Genomic DNA, 17,544 nt, shown 5'->3' with positions numbered 1-17,544 from the left:
TAGGAAATATAAGAGGTTCTTCATTCCTCCTCTAGTAACAAATTTTAAATAGGTAATATATTTTTTTTTAATATTTGAAAAAAAAATTGAAATATAATATTTATTTATTTTTACCATTATTTATAAAATATCAGAAACCTGCAGAGGTACTATTTGCATGGCCCGGCACAGCCCGGATTTTTATTTAATCGAATAATATATTTTCCTCATTATCGAATCGCTATTAAAATAGGAATCAAATCAAAGGGATAGGTTCCAAATCGCTAAAACAAAAATGGCTAAAAAATTATGAATCTCGCTTATATATCTCCTAGAAAATTTAATAAGTAATATTGAAAATAAAATAATATTAATAGATGATAGGAAGTAAACACGTTTATTTACATTGATTCTTTTTTAAATGAGGGAAATATCTTCAAAATTTCTAGAATGATTCAGAGCCATTTGGAACGGGAACCAAATAAAATATCGAATAATTCGTTTTGGGTATAACATTTTCATGAAGTAAAGTTGGAGATACTACTATTTTTTGCAATACTTACTTATCCAACATGAAATAATAAAATAATTTACCATTGATTTTTTTATTTGTAATGATTCTGGAATATAGGAGTGAAATTCGCATATTTTGGGGACAATTAAAATGAATTTTTAAAATTTTAAGGTATGAAAAGTTATTGCTAATTCTTAGTGAATAAATCGCATTTCCTTAATATATATTTTTTTTTATTGTCAAAAGATGAGTTTATATATCTTCAATTCTTTTCTACCTATTCATAATAAAAGTATTATTATTATATAATTATTTATAATTGTTTTAACCTTTTTTTTTCTTTTACTATAAAAAAAGGATATTTTTTTAAATTTTATATATAAATATTTAAAGCTTGGCATCGGTATCGTCATCGCGTTGACGCATACTTTACCAACGTATTGTTAACGCGTTAATAAAATTTAAAATGTTTTAGAAATTAGGAGAAAGCGAAAAGTCGTTAAATTAATATATTTAAAATTTTAAAACAGGATGAATTTGATTAATATTATTATATTAAATTAAATTTTTTATTCCCCTTAATGAACTTTAAGGATTATTTTTTTCATTCTTTTTAAAATCACCTTTTCTATAAGCAACAATAATTGTATAATATTTACTTATAGATCTCAGAACAGAGAGTTTTATCCACAATAGAAATTAAACCACTAAATTTAATCATTTCAAATTTATTAATTAGTAATGCTATAGATTAAAAAAAATTCATTTGTTATAATGGTATGAAAATAATACAGGTGAAATTAAAATTGATTTTAAAAATTAATAATAATTTTGAAAGAAAAGAAAATTATGTTTTGTTTTAGAATATTTTTTTTATAGTTATACACAAAAGATTTAAAATATTTATTAATAAAATATTATTTATATATATTTTTTAATATTAACTATCATACAAATTAATTTAATTTTAAACTATATTCTTCTAGTTAGGGAAGGGGCAATCATACTCCTTATATCATTCCCCATCCATAGTCATAAATTTCTAATAAAACATCAGGTTTCATAGCTGACTGAAGTCCACTCTATAGCAAATGAGGGCTATTTAATTCGGTGATTAAAAAATATAAATTTAAATGCCACACTTTTAAGTTAAGTACTTTTTTAAAAAATGGAATCGGTTAGTTCTTAAAAAATATTACATGATAAAATAATATTGAAAGATCTTGCCACTATGGATCTCAGGCAAATCAGCATGACAATACAATACTATTCAAAAATGAATCGAATATTCGGTTCGAATCGAATAGTAACGAACACGAATAATTCGAGTATTAGATAAATTATTCAATTAATTTGTTTTATTTGAATTTAATTATTTGATCGAATATTAGGATAAATAAGATAAAATTTATTCTTTTGTAATTCTCGATAACCTATAAATTTGATAGCTGATGTGATTAACATGGTATAATAAACCCTTGTGAAAGATTTCTTTTATTTTCAGTTGGAACTTATTTGCTGTCAAAAAAAAATCTAATGTTTTATAATGAAGAAATTATACGAAATATTATAATGTCATATAAATTGGCCTGCCATTATAAATTAAATCAATGCGCATTATCATTTCGTTAATAATTTGATCACATGTTCCTTCTCATCAGGTTATATTTAATTTTCTGTTTTGGATATCAGATTTGCAATAAAAAAAAAATAATGTCAATTTGAAAAAGTACGAAATCATTCAAATAATTGAAACTGAGTACAAGTAAATTATTTAGTTAATAAATAGTCGACTGAAGCCAACTCATCGAGCCAACTCATAAGGCTCATCCGAGTAGCTCAATTCAAAGGGCGTTTTATGACTCTTGAATAGAATTTAGGCTAAGTCAACATGGCTTAGCTGACTAAGAACACTAGCCCATAGTCCATATCTAATTTTGGTTTAAATTAAGATAAAGGAATTAAACGAAAATGAATATTCGTTTCATTTAAATAAGATATAATTCTTCAATATTTGAGATTTAAAAAAAATTATACTTCATTATATATATATTTTCCCAAATAAAAAGATTTTGCAAAGTTTCTGACCAATCTTTTTTTAGGAACACGGTCTGAACCGGTTTATTTTTCAAGAGTCGCGACTTAGTACATCTCCACTGAAGTGTAAGAGGTTCTTTTATCTTTTTCTTTCTTTTTTATATATTAATTTAGTACAATGTAAACCTTATTAGAGTAAGTTAAGTGAGGTTGTAAATCTAAAAGTATTGCCTACAGTATTTTTTTCTCTCTTAAGCAGACTATGAATTGTTAGATATTTAGAGTGCATCCAAAGTCATTAAAAATTTGAAATTAAAAAAAGATGATATTTTAAAAATATGCGGCCAAACTGAAAGCCTAAATGTTATTTAATATAGTTGGCTAACTTGAATTCAAAATTCTAGAATGATTAAAAATGTTTATAACCATATTTTAGCAATTTGTGTCCTAACTGAAAGAATATTATTTAACATAGTTAGCAAACTTGAAAATTTAAAATACTAGAATTAGAAAACAAATTTTTAAATTATTTTTGGACAATTAAATAAATGTTTATTTTTTAACTTTAGACGTACAAATAATGGATTAAACATTAATTGTTGATAAAAAATTGTCTAGTATAAAAGCGCAATATTTGACGCTGTATATACTTTTGAGGGCCATAGAGTTATTGGTTTCAATTTAGAGTCGGCAATGTTTGTCAACTAGAATAAATTTTAGGCTTATTAATGATACCGATGCAAGTTCATCAAATTTATAGCATTCAATAATTTTATAATGTATTATTTGGAAATAATTTATAAATAATTAACTTAACAAATACATTTATATTTAATTTACGAAGTATAAGCACGGGATATGGTATCATTGGTACTAGGTTGAATAACGGGTGTCGCCAGATCCTTAAACCGCTTGAGAACGAGTATGTGTCTTAGTTATTTTATTACTACAAAATTTTATAAAATTATTTAAGTTTCATTTAATGTATTACAAAAAGTATTTATTTTCACAAAACGAAATATTCAAATTGCTAAATTACCAAACCACAATTATAAAATTAGGCTTTTATTTAATGAATAAAAAATTTTAATTTGATACAAACACAAAATTTTGTGCCTTTTTATAGGGAACTTAAAAGCGTAATAAAAAAAATAATCTATCTATTTTGGCGTAGTAAAGTAGAAAAACACTTTGCAACTTCAGAATTTCTATAATATGTGTTGGTTTTATCCGAGACGATTTTAAAAATAACCCCTAATAACATTCTTCGATTATAACATCCCCAGTTTCAGAGCGATCTATGGGTAAATATATAATTTATAAAATACGAGATTAAATATAAAATTATACTAAAAACTAGAAAAATTAAGAAAAATTAAGAAAACACAAAACCTAAAATGCCATATTTTTATCAGAAATGATTGACGTAAACACTGGACGTACAATAAATTAAAAAAATATAATCCTAAGCCCAAAATTATGAGTAATAATAAAAAAAATTTACTATATTTACTATATTTAAAATAGCAATAAATATTGATAATATATAGAATATTTACAAATCAATATTAAATATTATTATTTGATTTAACATTAAAATATTTTCAAAGTTTTTATCAAGGAGATATCTTATTTTATCAGTAAAGCAACATCTAGCGACACTAATATGCATAGTTTGTGCGCTGAAAGCAGGTAGCCACGGGAAGGGGGCCCAGGGTGGCCAGGCTCGACACTAATATGCACTTAATTAGGGCGCCTGGAAGCAAGGTTACCAGATCCTGCTTAGTGGAAAACAGAATGTATTATTTTTTATGTATTATTTTAAATAAGACAAGAAAAATTAATTGCTTTCTCTTAATTGCATATATCAATAACTTAAAAAATAATAGTCATAATTTTTGTATTACATATTTATCACTTTCCAATATTTTTCTTAATGAATTTAGTTTTTCTCTAAATATTTATAAAAATTTTGGGATACAAATTATTTAAAATAATATTGTGTTAGATATAATTGCTTTTATATATTCCACTGATAATTTATTCCTCTCATTTGTCCATTCACTGTTGATTAAAGATATTCTTTTAACATTATCATAATGAGCTGGTATATCAAAAATGAATCTTGTTAAAATTAGAAGTTCACTGTGTTGCTCAAGAATTGGAATATGAAATATTGTAACCATTTGGAGAAAGTTTGTAGACTCTTCTAAATTCATTATATTAGTAATAAATAATTTAAGATTGCGGAATAGACAGAATAACTTTGATCTGAGTCATTTTACGAAATATTAAATTTCACTAGCTCTGATCATTTTGGAACATTTTTAATTTCCATCCTTATTCTATATATACATGAATTATTATAATCGTCAATTAGATATGGTTATAATTATTATATATATTTATGATTTAATATAATATTGGGTGAAGTTAACTACCTAACACCCATATCATCCATTATAATGTGATATCAGGATCAATATATACGTTATATCCTGCTTTTATTTGTATGAGTTATATGGATAAATAAATATTGTGTTTGCAATTATTCCATTTATTTACAACCATTGAAAACATTTTAATTCCTAAATGCCAAGTGTTTTCTGCTGCAAAACTTCCATCATCTCGCTTATACATTTAGATATAAAGAATTGCGTTGCTTTACCCGAATTAGCTATTATATCAGTTTTATTTTTGTTACAGATTGAAAATGAAACATGGCAGGATAGACAAACATTCTTTTTTCTTTGGCTTTAGGTTGAATTACTGTAACTCTTTGTTGAATATGTACTTATGTTTTGCAGATAATTATAGTGATAAAAATTATTTTTATATTGAAAAATATATATAATTGCTTAATTAAAAGCCATGATAAAAGTTTAAAAAAAATTAATACAAAAATAAGAATTAAATTTTTAAATTGCCTATTTTTACTTTTTGAGCTTTCGTTTAAAATATTTAAATAAAAAATAATAATATGATGAAAAAAATATTGACAAATAAAACTTAGAAATATATTTTTATATATGATTTTAATAAATAAAATATGACAAGTGATTGACCTGATAGTAGAAATTTTGTTTTAAAAAATATTAAATTGGAATTTATTTTCAAAGAAGAGGACATATTAATAAAAATAAAAAATAGATGCCGGACCAGTTTTTTAAAATAAGACATGTCCTCTTTAAAGAGGACGTCTGGTAAGCTTAGCTGGCTGGATTGGTACATATACTATGTTTAATTCTTAAAACCATGTAATCTAAATTAATTCTTAAACCATATTTCAATTTTGTTAACTTTTATAATTCATTTTTTAAATAATTACTACCAGTATTTTATAATTAAAATATAATGTATTTTTATACATATAAATTGGACTTTCTAATGGATGTATAAAGATTAATAACATATGAAGCAAAATTTAAAATTTTATGAGAAACCTTTTTGTAGGCATTATAATAATAGTGATGAATGTTTTATACATTTATCTTTATTTATATCAACGGAAAGTAAAGAAATTATAATATAAAGTATATATATTATTTCATAGCCGAATTATGATATAAGAGTAGATAATTTTTTTCTTATTGAAATATCAAAATCAGCTCAAAAGATTATCAAGCATAATCCATTTATATTAATAACAATTATTAATTCGCCATTTCTACCTTTGGCCAAAAATTGGTTGTGTAATGTTTACCATATGCAAGATATTCTTTCCAATACATTTATAATAACCACCGATATAATAGCATATCAAGAATTGAGACAATTTATTAAGAATCTTCACCCAAATTTTTTAAAGCTATTATACTATCCCATTGATATACATGAAGAGCTATCATATGGAAATGTTGATTATTTAAAATTTATGTATTTTAGGACACTGCTTCTGCAAAATATTTTACAATTAAATATTCCATTGTTATTATTTGAAGTTGACTCTTATTGGGCCTCCAATCCATTACCTTTTATTTTGTCAAATTATTTTTATTATAATTCCTCTATTAAAAATTATCAAACTAAATATGACATTATTGGTACCAAAGTTTCACAAATTAATGGAACACTTTTAGCTGGAGGTTTTTTATGCCTAAAGCCATCATCAATTACCATAAAAATTTGGAACAATTTAACAGCAAATTTTATGTCATATATTACCGAGATTTCAAAAAAATATGAGAAAGAAAAGAAAGAAATTATTTATCCAGAGATCAATGACCAAACAATATTAAACAGTATAATAGCCACAAATAAAAATTTGGCTAGCTTCAATTATATAATTTTGAATAATAAATTTTTTGAAAATGGCCTCTGGTATAAGGGGAACAAATCAAAAATGGAAAATATAACACCACTTGTGATCCAAAACAATTTTATAATTGGAAATGATCAAAAAATAAAAAGGGCAAAATATTTTGATCAGTGGTTTTTAGATCACAAGATGCTCTGCAATAATAAGTTTATTTACTAATATTAAAAAAAACGGTTATAACAATTGAATTTTTCAAGTTATTGCTATATGAATATACAAAAAATAAGTGTTATGAAACTAGTGCACTACTAAGCACAGTTGTCATTTGTAGTTTTAATAATAATGTGCTGCTCATTTTTGAAATATAGCTTTACAATAGTACTGGCACACTATTTTTGAAAAGTGGTATTTAATTACACAAATTATTTTTATACAACTTCCTTTTTTTATACAAATTGCTAATCAGATATTGATGTATTTTATACTACTTAAAAAAATATATGTTCACTATTAATTATATATTTATAGCTAGTAAAATTTGACATCCATTTTAAATTTTAAGATACTGGTCAATATAATATATTTTATTTTCTAACACGATTTTTACAATGAAATCTCCATAAGATGATCCCCACTCAAATTAAATTTATCACATTTTTATTTTTTTTTAAAAATATAATATTATAAAGTGCTATCATTTTTTTTGCCTCCTAAGGTTAAAAATTATTCTTACAAAATAAGCACAATGATTATTTATTTTTTTTTCACAAATTACAATTATTTTTATAAAATAAAAATTAAATGGCCATGTCCTAATTCGTCATATTTTTTAAACTTAAATATATTTAGCATATTTTGGTTTGTTTTAAGTAGTGCTGTAAACGTTTTAGTGCCCACAAAATGAACGTTTAAATGCAGCGTTTAAATATGTAAACGCTGCTATGTTTAAATATGTAAACGCTGCTATGTTTAAATTGAAGCGTTAATGCCCTATTATATTTATTTAGGAAATTTTTTTGTAATATCATAATTTCATAAGCTAAAAATAATATTATATCATTTAATATAACCATTTTACTTTTTAGAAATTGTTGTATCCATGCTATTACTTTAAAATTTAAAAACGTTTCAAAAAACGCAGATATAAACTTTTTTTTAGTAAATAATTTAAAATGGATAACGGAAATGTTTCCAATTTGAACGATTGCATTTGAAATGCATTATTTGCGTTTTGAAACATTGCGTTTAATTAAACGCATTACTCGCGTGTTACCTTCCAAAAAAAGTTCACTCGCTATTTTTAAAAAAGTAGACCGTTACTCGTTATTTTTTATTTTTTTCCCCATAGATAATAAAAATGAAATTTTACAAAAATAATATATTATAAGATGAATTTTTTGTAATTTATTTGTAACAACAATTGATTTTCAAAATTTTGATCAGATATATATATATAATAGTTAATGCTCAACATAGCTTTGGCTGTGCTAAAGCTAAATGCATGTTCAACTGGCACAGAGGAATGAGAAGATTGTATTATATTTTAATAAATAAAAAAAGAAAAACTTATTGGATCATCTTTACAAGAATCCTCATCAAATTTTTTTAAGTATCTTTATAAGAATTTAATCTGCATTCATATTTTTGCCACTTTACGCTCCTGGACATCGTGGTTTTAGTATTTAAATTACAGCACAATCTATACTTACAAAGTGTAAGGTTGTAATCGTAATTTTCTATATTTCTGTAAAATCTTTCATAATGGGGTCAGGGTGAAATTTAAATCATTGGGAAATAAATTAACATGTATTGTATTCATTATAAAATAAATGATAATATTAGAGAATATAAATTTGCGTCGATCTAAGAGTGCTCCACTTGCAAAATTGTTAAAACTGGGAAAAACAATTTTAAAGTTTAGATTCAAATATAAGAAATTATAAGTTTAAAAAAAATGGATATTTCCAAATAATAGTCCCCCCAAAAAAATTATACTCAAAAATAAGAATTTTATTCGATAAAATCTAAATTCAGGCACCTTATGAATTTTAAGTTCAAAATTCACCATTTCAACTTTATTTATGAGAAGTGAGAACAGGTAATTCCTAGAAATCATCAAAATTATATTACAATCTTTATTCAATCCTAATTTATTCATAGAAATAAAAATTTATTTGAGTAAAAAAAATATCCCAATATTTAACTGACAATTTTTTCCATACATATTTTATAGTCATTTTTTATAAAATTTTTTAAAAAAGTTCACAACGGGTGATTATAACAATTTGGTCACCTATTTGTGAAATCTCGAGACTCAGGCAATATATTTCTGGCGAATGCTTTGTGTTAACCGTTTTTAAAAATCGACTCATATCGAGCAATTTGACACTTCTTCTTAGGTATGTTTTATTCTTGCTGAAAAAAAAAATGTTCTTTCATTGGTAGAAGCGCCAATGGGTAGAGTTGCCAAAATGTACAATAATTTTAAATATTAGGAAAAAGGTTTAAAATTTGTATGAAATTATGTGAAACATCTATTTATTTGGAACACCATTATCTATAGGTAATAATACCATAGTTAATCAGCTATTACAAGGGATACTTTAAAATCCTCACAATAAAAATCTATTAAAATTTAACTCTTACCCCATTAAGATTTGAAAGAACGATAATAGTTAAGTGTTGCCTGATTAATTAATAAGTTTTCATTCATTTGAGTTATAAAAATATTGTGGTGGATAAAGAATTTTATTTTATAGTATAATTCTTCGACTATTAATATTTGGAATGATGGGCTTGCCTTGCTTCGAGTCGAGGTAAACAAATATTAAATTTACGGAGCTCTGCTTTATAAAATAATCAATAAAACATTAATAATTTTGAAAAATATTTTAGACGACCTCTGATTTTTTTGGCTTTGGATAGGTGGGATTGCCTCTCCTTCCCGCTACCTACGCGCCTTCTTATCTTTGTTTGCTTATTTGGAACAATATGTTTTATTTGAATAGCTTTTGATAATTTCTTCTGTGGATTTATGGACATTGCTAACAGTTCCTTTAGAATTATCTTTGAGTATAATAATATAAAAATTTAATAACCTCAATTTTTTTTCCAATTAACGATAATTCGTTATATTTGTTTTCTTGAAAGGCAGATTTGTATTTAGACGAAATGTCTTTGACATCTGACTGACTTCAATATTATATACATTTTTAATAAATGAATTATCAGTTTTAGGTTAGTTTTAATATTCTTGGATCTGTTATATTTTTATTAATTTAGTTTTTATAGCATATCGTCTATAATTTTTATGAATAAACTAATAAGTAATATTAAAATATTTGATGGCATTGTTATTTTTCGTATTTTATTCTCATTTTTTTATTATATTTTCTATAAAACTGTAAAAAAATAATAATGGAAGATTTCGGACATGATTCATAATTTTATTAATTTGCGAAAATTTATTAATTGAAGATTTTTTCAATATATTTAGGGGACACACACAGTCTTAGGAGAGAATTTTAAAAAAAAATGTTTCTTGTATTTTAAGTAGAAGATTTTACAATTGCTGGCTATTATATTCTAAAGTAGCGTTAGAAACAACTGTTTAAAATGTTGAGTTATTTCAGAATTAGAACTATCGTATAAAAATAACTCGTGTAAGTTTCAATTTTATATTTAAATTATTAATAATGATATCATTTTTTAAAAAATAGCTTATTATATTTGTGAATATTGGGATTAGAGATCTGCAAAGTTATGCACGGTCCGAGTCCGGCCCGAACGCGGATTCTGGTCGAGCCTAATATTTTTACAAAAATTTCGGGCCGAGTCGGGTTGGACCTTGGAAATTTTATTGATATCTAAATTTATCAATTGTATATTGAATTTTTTATGTAAAATAAAAAATTTTGATTTAATTTATTGAAACTAAACGTTATATAATATATGTCTTTTATTTTAAGTAATTATAAAAATTAATTTCTATATTTAAATAAATTCGGGCCGGGCCGGTAAATTTTTGAAAAATAAATTTCGGGCCGGGCCGCAAAACTTTTTAAAAAAAATTTTGGGCCGGTCCGGGTTTGAAAATAGGCCCGATGCAGATCACTAATTGGGATTAAAGCATCTTTATATTATTTTTAGATTAAAATAATGTTAATTTACCTAGTGGCAGAAACACAAATTAGGTTATTTAAAAATACTAAGGATAAAACATAACAGCATTTCGGTAGTTTAAAATGTAGAGTCAAAGTGGACAAAGGAGGCCTCAAGAAGAGAAGTATATTTTTTTCAATCAAACTCAAAACGGTTTATTATAAATAATTTATCTATCGTCGGTCGTATCACGGTGTTATATAAAAATAACATAATCACGAAAAAGAATGAGGAAAATAGACATATTTATATTTTCGAGGAATGTTTTATACAATATATAATATGAATATAATATGAATATTTTTTTTAGGTATATATAATAATACTTCATTTTCAAGTTAAAATGATTGCGGTAAATATATTATAAATATCTTATTTATTTTTTTCAAAAAAGATAAAGACTTGAGATAAGGAATTCCTTTATAAAAAATAAAATAGTCGTATTTCATGAAACGTTTATTTCTTCCCAAAATCACTAAAATCTCCGCCATTTTCAACGGCTCGCCAAATATTGATGCAAGATCGGTGGTAAAATATATCGGTATCGCCAGGATCGCTAACTCCGGCCCAGGCATCGAACACAATAGACGCGACGCTATCGATCTCGCCCTCCCGAAATTGTAAGAAACAGATATGGCAAAATCGGTTTTCGATTGTAGCGAATTTAAGGGAATTCAGAGCGGCGGGACACGAAAATTCGAAGGTCTATGTTTTTTGTTTTGTTTTAAAAAATCATTTACAATTAATTAATTGTCTTTAAAGTCATAATATTTATAACTGCCTTTTCATTGGCCGAAATTTTTAAGAGGATAAAGCCTTATGATAGCTAATGATATAAAAAGAAATTATGACGACAAATAATCTCGCTGTGCGTGAAAGTAATAAAATTTTGACTAAATATCCAAATTTGTGTGTTAATTATCATCTTACCTTCTAATGATAACATGATTAGGGGCTAAGAATTGTCAGATTTCTCAGAAAAAAAGGGTAAGAATTGTAGCTACTACGCCGATCTTATCTCTTGGATTATGAAGTAAAAAAAATTATCGGTGATTCGAGAATAAATGAATCTAGCCACTTGGAGATAACGTGTTTACTATGAGTGCAGCGCATATTTTGTTTCTTTATTCACTAATTATTAAATGTGGAGAATGTTTATGGTTTGATGTAGCGTAGAAACGGCTCCAAGCCTTATAAATTTCGCCAATAAATGCCCAGACCTATCTGCCAACTTTTTTGGGTAAATTAATTCTGACTAAAATCTGGTGCTAGCCTCTTATAAAAATAAGCTAAGTCGTGCCGTCTAACAATATTATCGGAATGTAAACTCATTAGACATGTTAAAAATCCATTTTTTTTGCTGCAGATAATACAATAAAAATATATTATCAAATTCTTTTTAGCTACATCTTTTTTAAAAATAATTTGAATTTTGGTTCCTTTAATTAATTAATTATAATTATGTGTAAAATAAAATAAATCAGATCGGTTTTAAAAAATATCGAATAGGGTTATAAAAAATAGCTGATCGGTTTTTAAAATATCCGTCCCGATCAGATTAATATCCGCACAGCCTTAACAAGATGGAATGGAATTTTTATGTAATGTTTTATAACATGCAAATTTTTATGTTATTTCTTTTATTTGGAGTTATAAATAATATTTTTAAAAAAAATTAAATAAACAAAATTCTTATGTCTCCAAAAAAAGATAATTATATATCTTTTAATATTCCATGTGTCCCAAGTTGAAGACCCGAGGATAATAGCAAGAATTAATCAGGTAAACTATGAGGGTTCCATAAAATAAATAAACATGTTCGTAATTTAAAACCTGAATTCCATTATCTTGGTATAATTTGAGCAAACTCAGAGCCATCTGATCTATATCCGCGTTCAAATCTTGTATACTGGAATATTGAATATCTGATTTGTGCAAATAAATAATATATATATTGCTTATAAAGAGAGATTTTTATAATCAATAAAGATTTAATTTATTCATTCATTTACCTAAATAATCAAATGCTTTCTTGATCCTTTGAGAGATAATATATATTTCGTGTAAATCTTTACAAAACAAAACATAAAAACAATAAGGAAATAAAAATTATTTATATCATAAGAATAAGTAAAAAAAGATTACACCACCTAATTAGTATTTATATTATTTAAAAAATTACATAATATTTTGGCATCCTACATGATAGGTTGTTTTATTATAGGGGTAGGAATAAAAATAAACTAATCCTACCATTTCATAAAAACAAAATATATACAACTAATCATATTATTATTTTGGCAGGTTATTTAATATTAGGTTGCCAATATCTTATTAACTTTAGCATTTCATAAAACAAACAATAATGAATGTATATAAATTTTAGGAAAAAAAAATCAAATAATTAAAACTTGCAGCATATTTATGGATTTGAGGAGAATCGAGAATCATTTTTAAGCAATCTTTTTTGAGCGTTTGTAACTCATGCAAAAACGATCTTAAATAACTCTTGCATCGATCTAATACTATATGCCATTCCGTAAAGGAAGGATATGGCACCTAAAAAATAAATGTAATGAGATAATATATATTACCTTAATTGCCAGGACTAATTTATATTACTTTTTGATAGCTAACTCCCTCAAATTATTTATATTTATTACCCATTAAAAAATATAATAATCAAATGAGATTAAGAAAATCTGATATGTAAACTGTAATAGGGAGAAGAAGAAAAAATCTTGGGGAAAAATATATAATAATATTTGGCTTATTTGCAAGTGGAACATTAAATATTATAATGAATAGTGTTTAAGTGCTAAGGCTGAGTCATATCTCATCTTTATTCCATTTAGAATTCTAAATAGATTGTAATTTTTTGACTAATAAAATAATACATTTTTGGGCACTATTATCACCTTATGTCAACTTAGATAACATTTTTTCTTAAATGGGTTCCTAGCTGCTCTTCAGAATAAAATGCTCAATTCAGTTAGTTAATAAAATCTAGACATGGGCTAATGCTTAAATGTTGATGTGGGTAAAGATAATCTAGGCTAATGTTTAAATATTTTACATTATGCTGAGAATTGGAAATTATTAAGAGAATGGTCATTTCACTAACTTCATTTCTCAGAGCTAAATAGTTTGGTTGAGCTACTTTCTCACAAATATTATCGACACTTTTTAAGGTTTCATTGAGGCATTTGGTTGAAAGTGGAGTTTCATAATTATTAAATTTCAATGAAAAATTATCTGAATTATTGATATAGGCTTTACTATGGCTTTGATAACTATCAAAAGGTAAGAAATCATTCCCATCAATATCAGTATCTATAAAAATATTGATAAATATTATAGAAAGTTATAAATATGTTTAAACAGGTAGTTCAAAATTTTTCTAAAATTTGCTAATATGATTTTACTAGGTGTACAAATAGGTATAGATGGGGAATAGTTTGGTTGAGCTACTTTCTCACAAATATTGTCAACACTTTTTAAGGTTTCATTGAGGCATTTGCTTGGAGGTGGAATATTGTAATTATGAAATTTTGATAAATTATCTAAATTATTGATATAGGCTTTATTATGGCTTTGATAACTATCAAAAGGTAAGAAATCATTCTCATCAATATCATTATCTATAAAAATATTGATAAATATTATAAAAAAGTTATAAGAATATTGTTTAAACAGGTGGTTTAAAATTTATATAAAATTTGATAATATTATTTTACCAGGTGTACAAATAGGCATGGGTGGGGTTAATATACTAGAAGATTTGATATTTTGTGATAAGATTACATTTTGGTTCATTTTACTATTGAATGAATTTGATGTTGGTAATGAATATAAATCCAAGCTAAGAATTGATATAATGTCAGATGTAGAGGAGGAGTGATCTTCATTGGAATAAAAATTTGTTTTATTTTCATTTTCTTCAGATAAGATAGAATTTTGACCCTTCTCATCCTTTTTGTTGGTATGATTAATTTGTTTTAGATTAGGTTCAAATTCGTTATTAAATTTGCAGGTGTTAGGTTGTAAAATATTTATATAAGAATCATTAATTAAAATATCATTTTTGGGTAGTTTAGGCAAAACACGATCAGTCAAAATATCATGTGTTTTATGTATTAAATGAGTATTTGAATTTATATACAAATTTTTCCCTGATAAGGGATAAGATTTAACTTGGGGACTAGTTATGGTGCTCATAATTTTATTATCTATAAGCATAATCTTTTTATCAAGCCCATTAATTTGACTAGCAAAAGGCAAGTAAATTTTATTCAAGGTGTCATTTATTGCATAGGATTCAAATTCACCAAAATCATTATCTAAGGCAATATATAATTTATACATATAAAATGATAATTTACCCTTATTATCTTTAGAGTTATGAACACTTTGAAATTCACCAAATTCATCATCTATATTAATTTATAATTATCAATATATTGTTAAAAAATTTACTTTCAGAAGAAAAAAGTTCATGATAGTTATCAATATTTTTCCAATGTGCAGCTTTTTCACTAGATTTGTGGGATAATTGATTGGGTTTAATTTTTGTGGGATTATCTTTATTAGTTTTATGTATACTTTTGCTAAATTGCGTTGCTTTTGAGGGGCAATTCAAATTTAGAGATTTATTAATAAGGTTCTCAATATCTATTTACAGTATAATAATTATTCATATATCATATCCTTTTATTATAGAATAGTTTTACCTTTGTGCCCCGATTGCATTGATACCTGATTGAAATTGAATGCATGTATTCAAAAAATGGATATGGGCTTGAGTCCTAAATAATAGTTATCATATGTTTTCATAAATTTCTAAATATCTATATAAGATCAAGATTTTGAATAATTTTTATTACTATATCAAAATAAAATATTATTTTATCATAGATAGATAAGTTAAAGTGATTATGCATTTTATTTATAAATTTTCTATTTAAAGAATGAACCTGTTGTAAAAAAATGGTAATTTTGAAAATAATTATAAAATATTCTTTTTGAGACCCTTGAGATTTAGAAAGGACACCCCTGCCTTTACATGGTTAATGTTTAATAGACCATAGGTGTGTTTTATAAGTAGAACCAGTGAAGTTATGAAAAATGCGTTCTGTAAAAATATTGTAAAGGAACAAAAGACAAAGAGGATGGGATGCATTACCCCATGATTAGTCATAGTCTCCTTATAAGAGGACTGGATAAGAGGCATGTGGATAGTATGCTTAATAGAAAATGTTCTAGAGGCTTCGAGATTTTGAAATATTAGAGCATTTCGGAAAACAATAAGGCCTTTACTGCAGGCTTTTTTATAAACTAAAATTTAAGAATATTATAATTGACTGCAAAATATAAATAAAGAATCTTTTGACACAATGACAAACGGAGCATCAGATATGCGAAGTGAATTTTTAGCCTATAAGCTCAAATTGAACAAGTGGCAGCGGTGTTATAGCCAATCAATTTATGCGTTTATGCATAGGTGTTTTAAAAAGCCAGAATTGGATATATTTTAAAAAAAGCCCAATTAAAATTTTATTCAAAATGATATTAATATTATGTAAGTAAGCTAAGATTTTTCTTAGATGGCAGGAAGGTTTGGATTTCTATTTACAAAATCTCGTATTTTGGTTAAAATCTTAATAAGTCATTTTAAAAATCCTCCCAAATCGGGCTTTTCAACATTACTAATAGGCATGGCCAGAAGGGAAAGGTATGCAAGGAAATACTTTGTCAAAAATTTGCTGTTCTCGTGGATATCATTTTAAGCTAATACAAATTCCCCCCTACATATCCCCCATATACTCTCCAAAAATGTATTAAATATTTTATATATGTGTAAACAATAATTTGAATGATAAAAGACATATTTTTAAATGAAAGTGAAAAGCCAAAATTATTCCTTAAAAATATAAAATAGCAGGGACTTGCAATATGTTCACTATCTTCGATAAAATGTATGGTAAAAAATCCAGGCTAATAGCGCTCTCCTCCATATTCATGACTACTCAAAGTCTGTGACACATGTAGGAGATGTCTGCGTGTAACTAAAAATTGCGGGAGTCATCTGCTGAACGGGCGCGAGGGGACCTGACAACCCTGATCATATAACAAAACGAAATTTCTTTAAATTTAATTCCATTCCCTAATATTTAAACATAAATAATCATATGATATGTGTTAAGTATTAGTTAAAAATGTGTTTTATTTTTGTATTTTTTGTAAAATGTTTATTTTTTAATATTTTTATTATATGAATTTGAATAGAAAAAGAAAATGCGATTTCGAACGAATAAAATAAAAATATATTTCAAGAATAACTTCTAATAATACATTACAATATGTTTAATTCAAATTTTTTAATAAAAAAAAGGTAAAATTTAAATTTATTGTTCCAAAATTAAATTATGTCAAAATATGAAAATTGTAGTTTTGGTGCTAAAATTATTTTTCCTGAGCGATTCGTCATATTTATATTAAGAGTTTTACAAATGAAAATATGAATAAAAATTCTTTATAAAATCTTTTGAACTTAACTTTTGAAAATCTTGGAATTCTAAATATTTATATTTTATCA

The 17,544-nt window shown here is 25.2% G+C and overlaps 1 protein-coding gene across 1 annotated transcript; it reads right to left on the bottom strand.

The window, feature by feature from the left end:
* Positions 1 to 11,159: 11,159 nt before the first annotated feature.
* On the bottom strand, positions 11,160 to 15,719 carry LOC135923961 (putative uncharacterized protein DDB_G0282133). Its single transcript, XM_065458992.1, has 10 exons — positions 15,680 to 15,719; positions 15,426 to 15,620; positions 15,332 to 15,382; positions 14,687 to 15,289; positions 14,375 to 14,590; positions 14,074 to 14,282; positions 13,361 to 13,508; positions 12,962 to 13,018; positions 12,783 to 12,874; positions 11,160 to 11,654 (listed from the first exon to the last, which is right to left on the bottom strand). The coding sequence occupies exons 1-10, from the start codon at positions 15,696 to 15,698 to the stop codon at positions 11,406 to 11,408; spliced, it is 1,839 nt and encodes a 612-aa protein (XP_065315064.1). The 5' UTR covers positions 15,699 to 15,719; the 3' UTR covers positions 11,160 to 11,405.
* Positions 15,720 to 17,544: the final 1,825 nt, after the last annotated feature.

This window comes from Gordionus sp. m RMFG-2023, chromosome 2 (genome assembly GCF_954871325.1).
Source record: "Gordionus sp. m RMFG-2023 chromosome 2, tfGorSpeb1-WG-v2, whole genome shotgun sequence".
In the NCBI taxonomy this organism is placed as follows: Eukaryota; Metazoa; Nematomorpha; class Gordioida; order Chordodea; family Parachordodidae; genus Gordionus; species Gordionus sp. m RMFG-2023.
The sequence above is the reverse complement of the archived record's forward strand: the minus strand, read 5'-3'. Positions and strand labels throughout refer to the sequence as shown.

Excerpts from the sequence above, each read along its gene's own strand:
- LOC135923961 (XM_065458992.1), bottom strand. Across the intron at positions 15,290-15,331 it reads TAACTCTAAAGATAATAAGG|ATAATGATTTTGGTGAATTT; the intron begins GTAAATTATCAT and ends ATATTGCCTTAG. Across the intron at positions 13,019-13,360 it reads AATCCATAAATATGCTGCAA|ATTTACACGAAATATATATT; the intron begins GTTTTAATTATT and ends TGTTTTGTAAAG.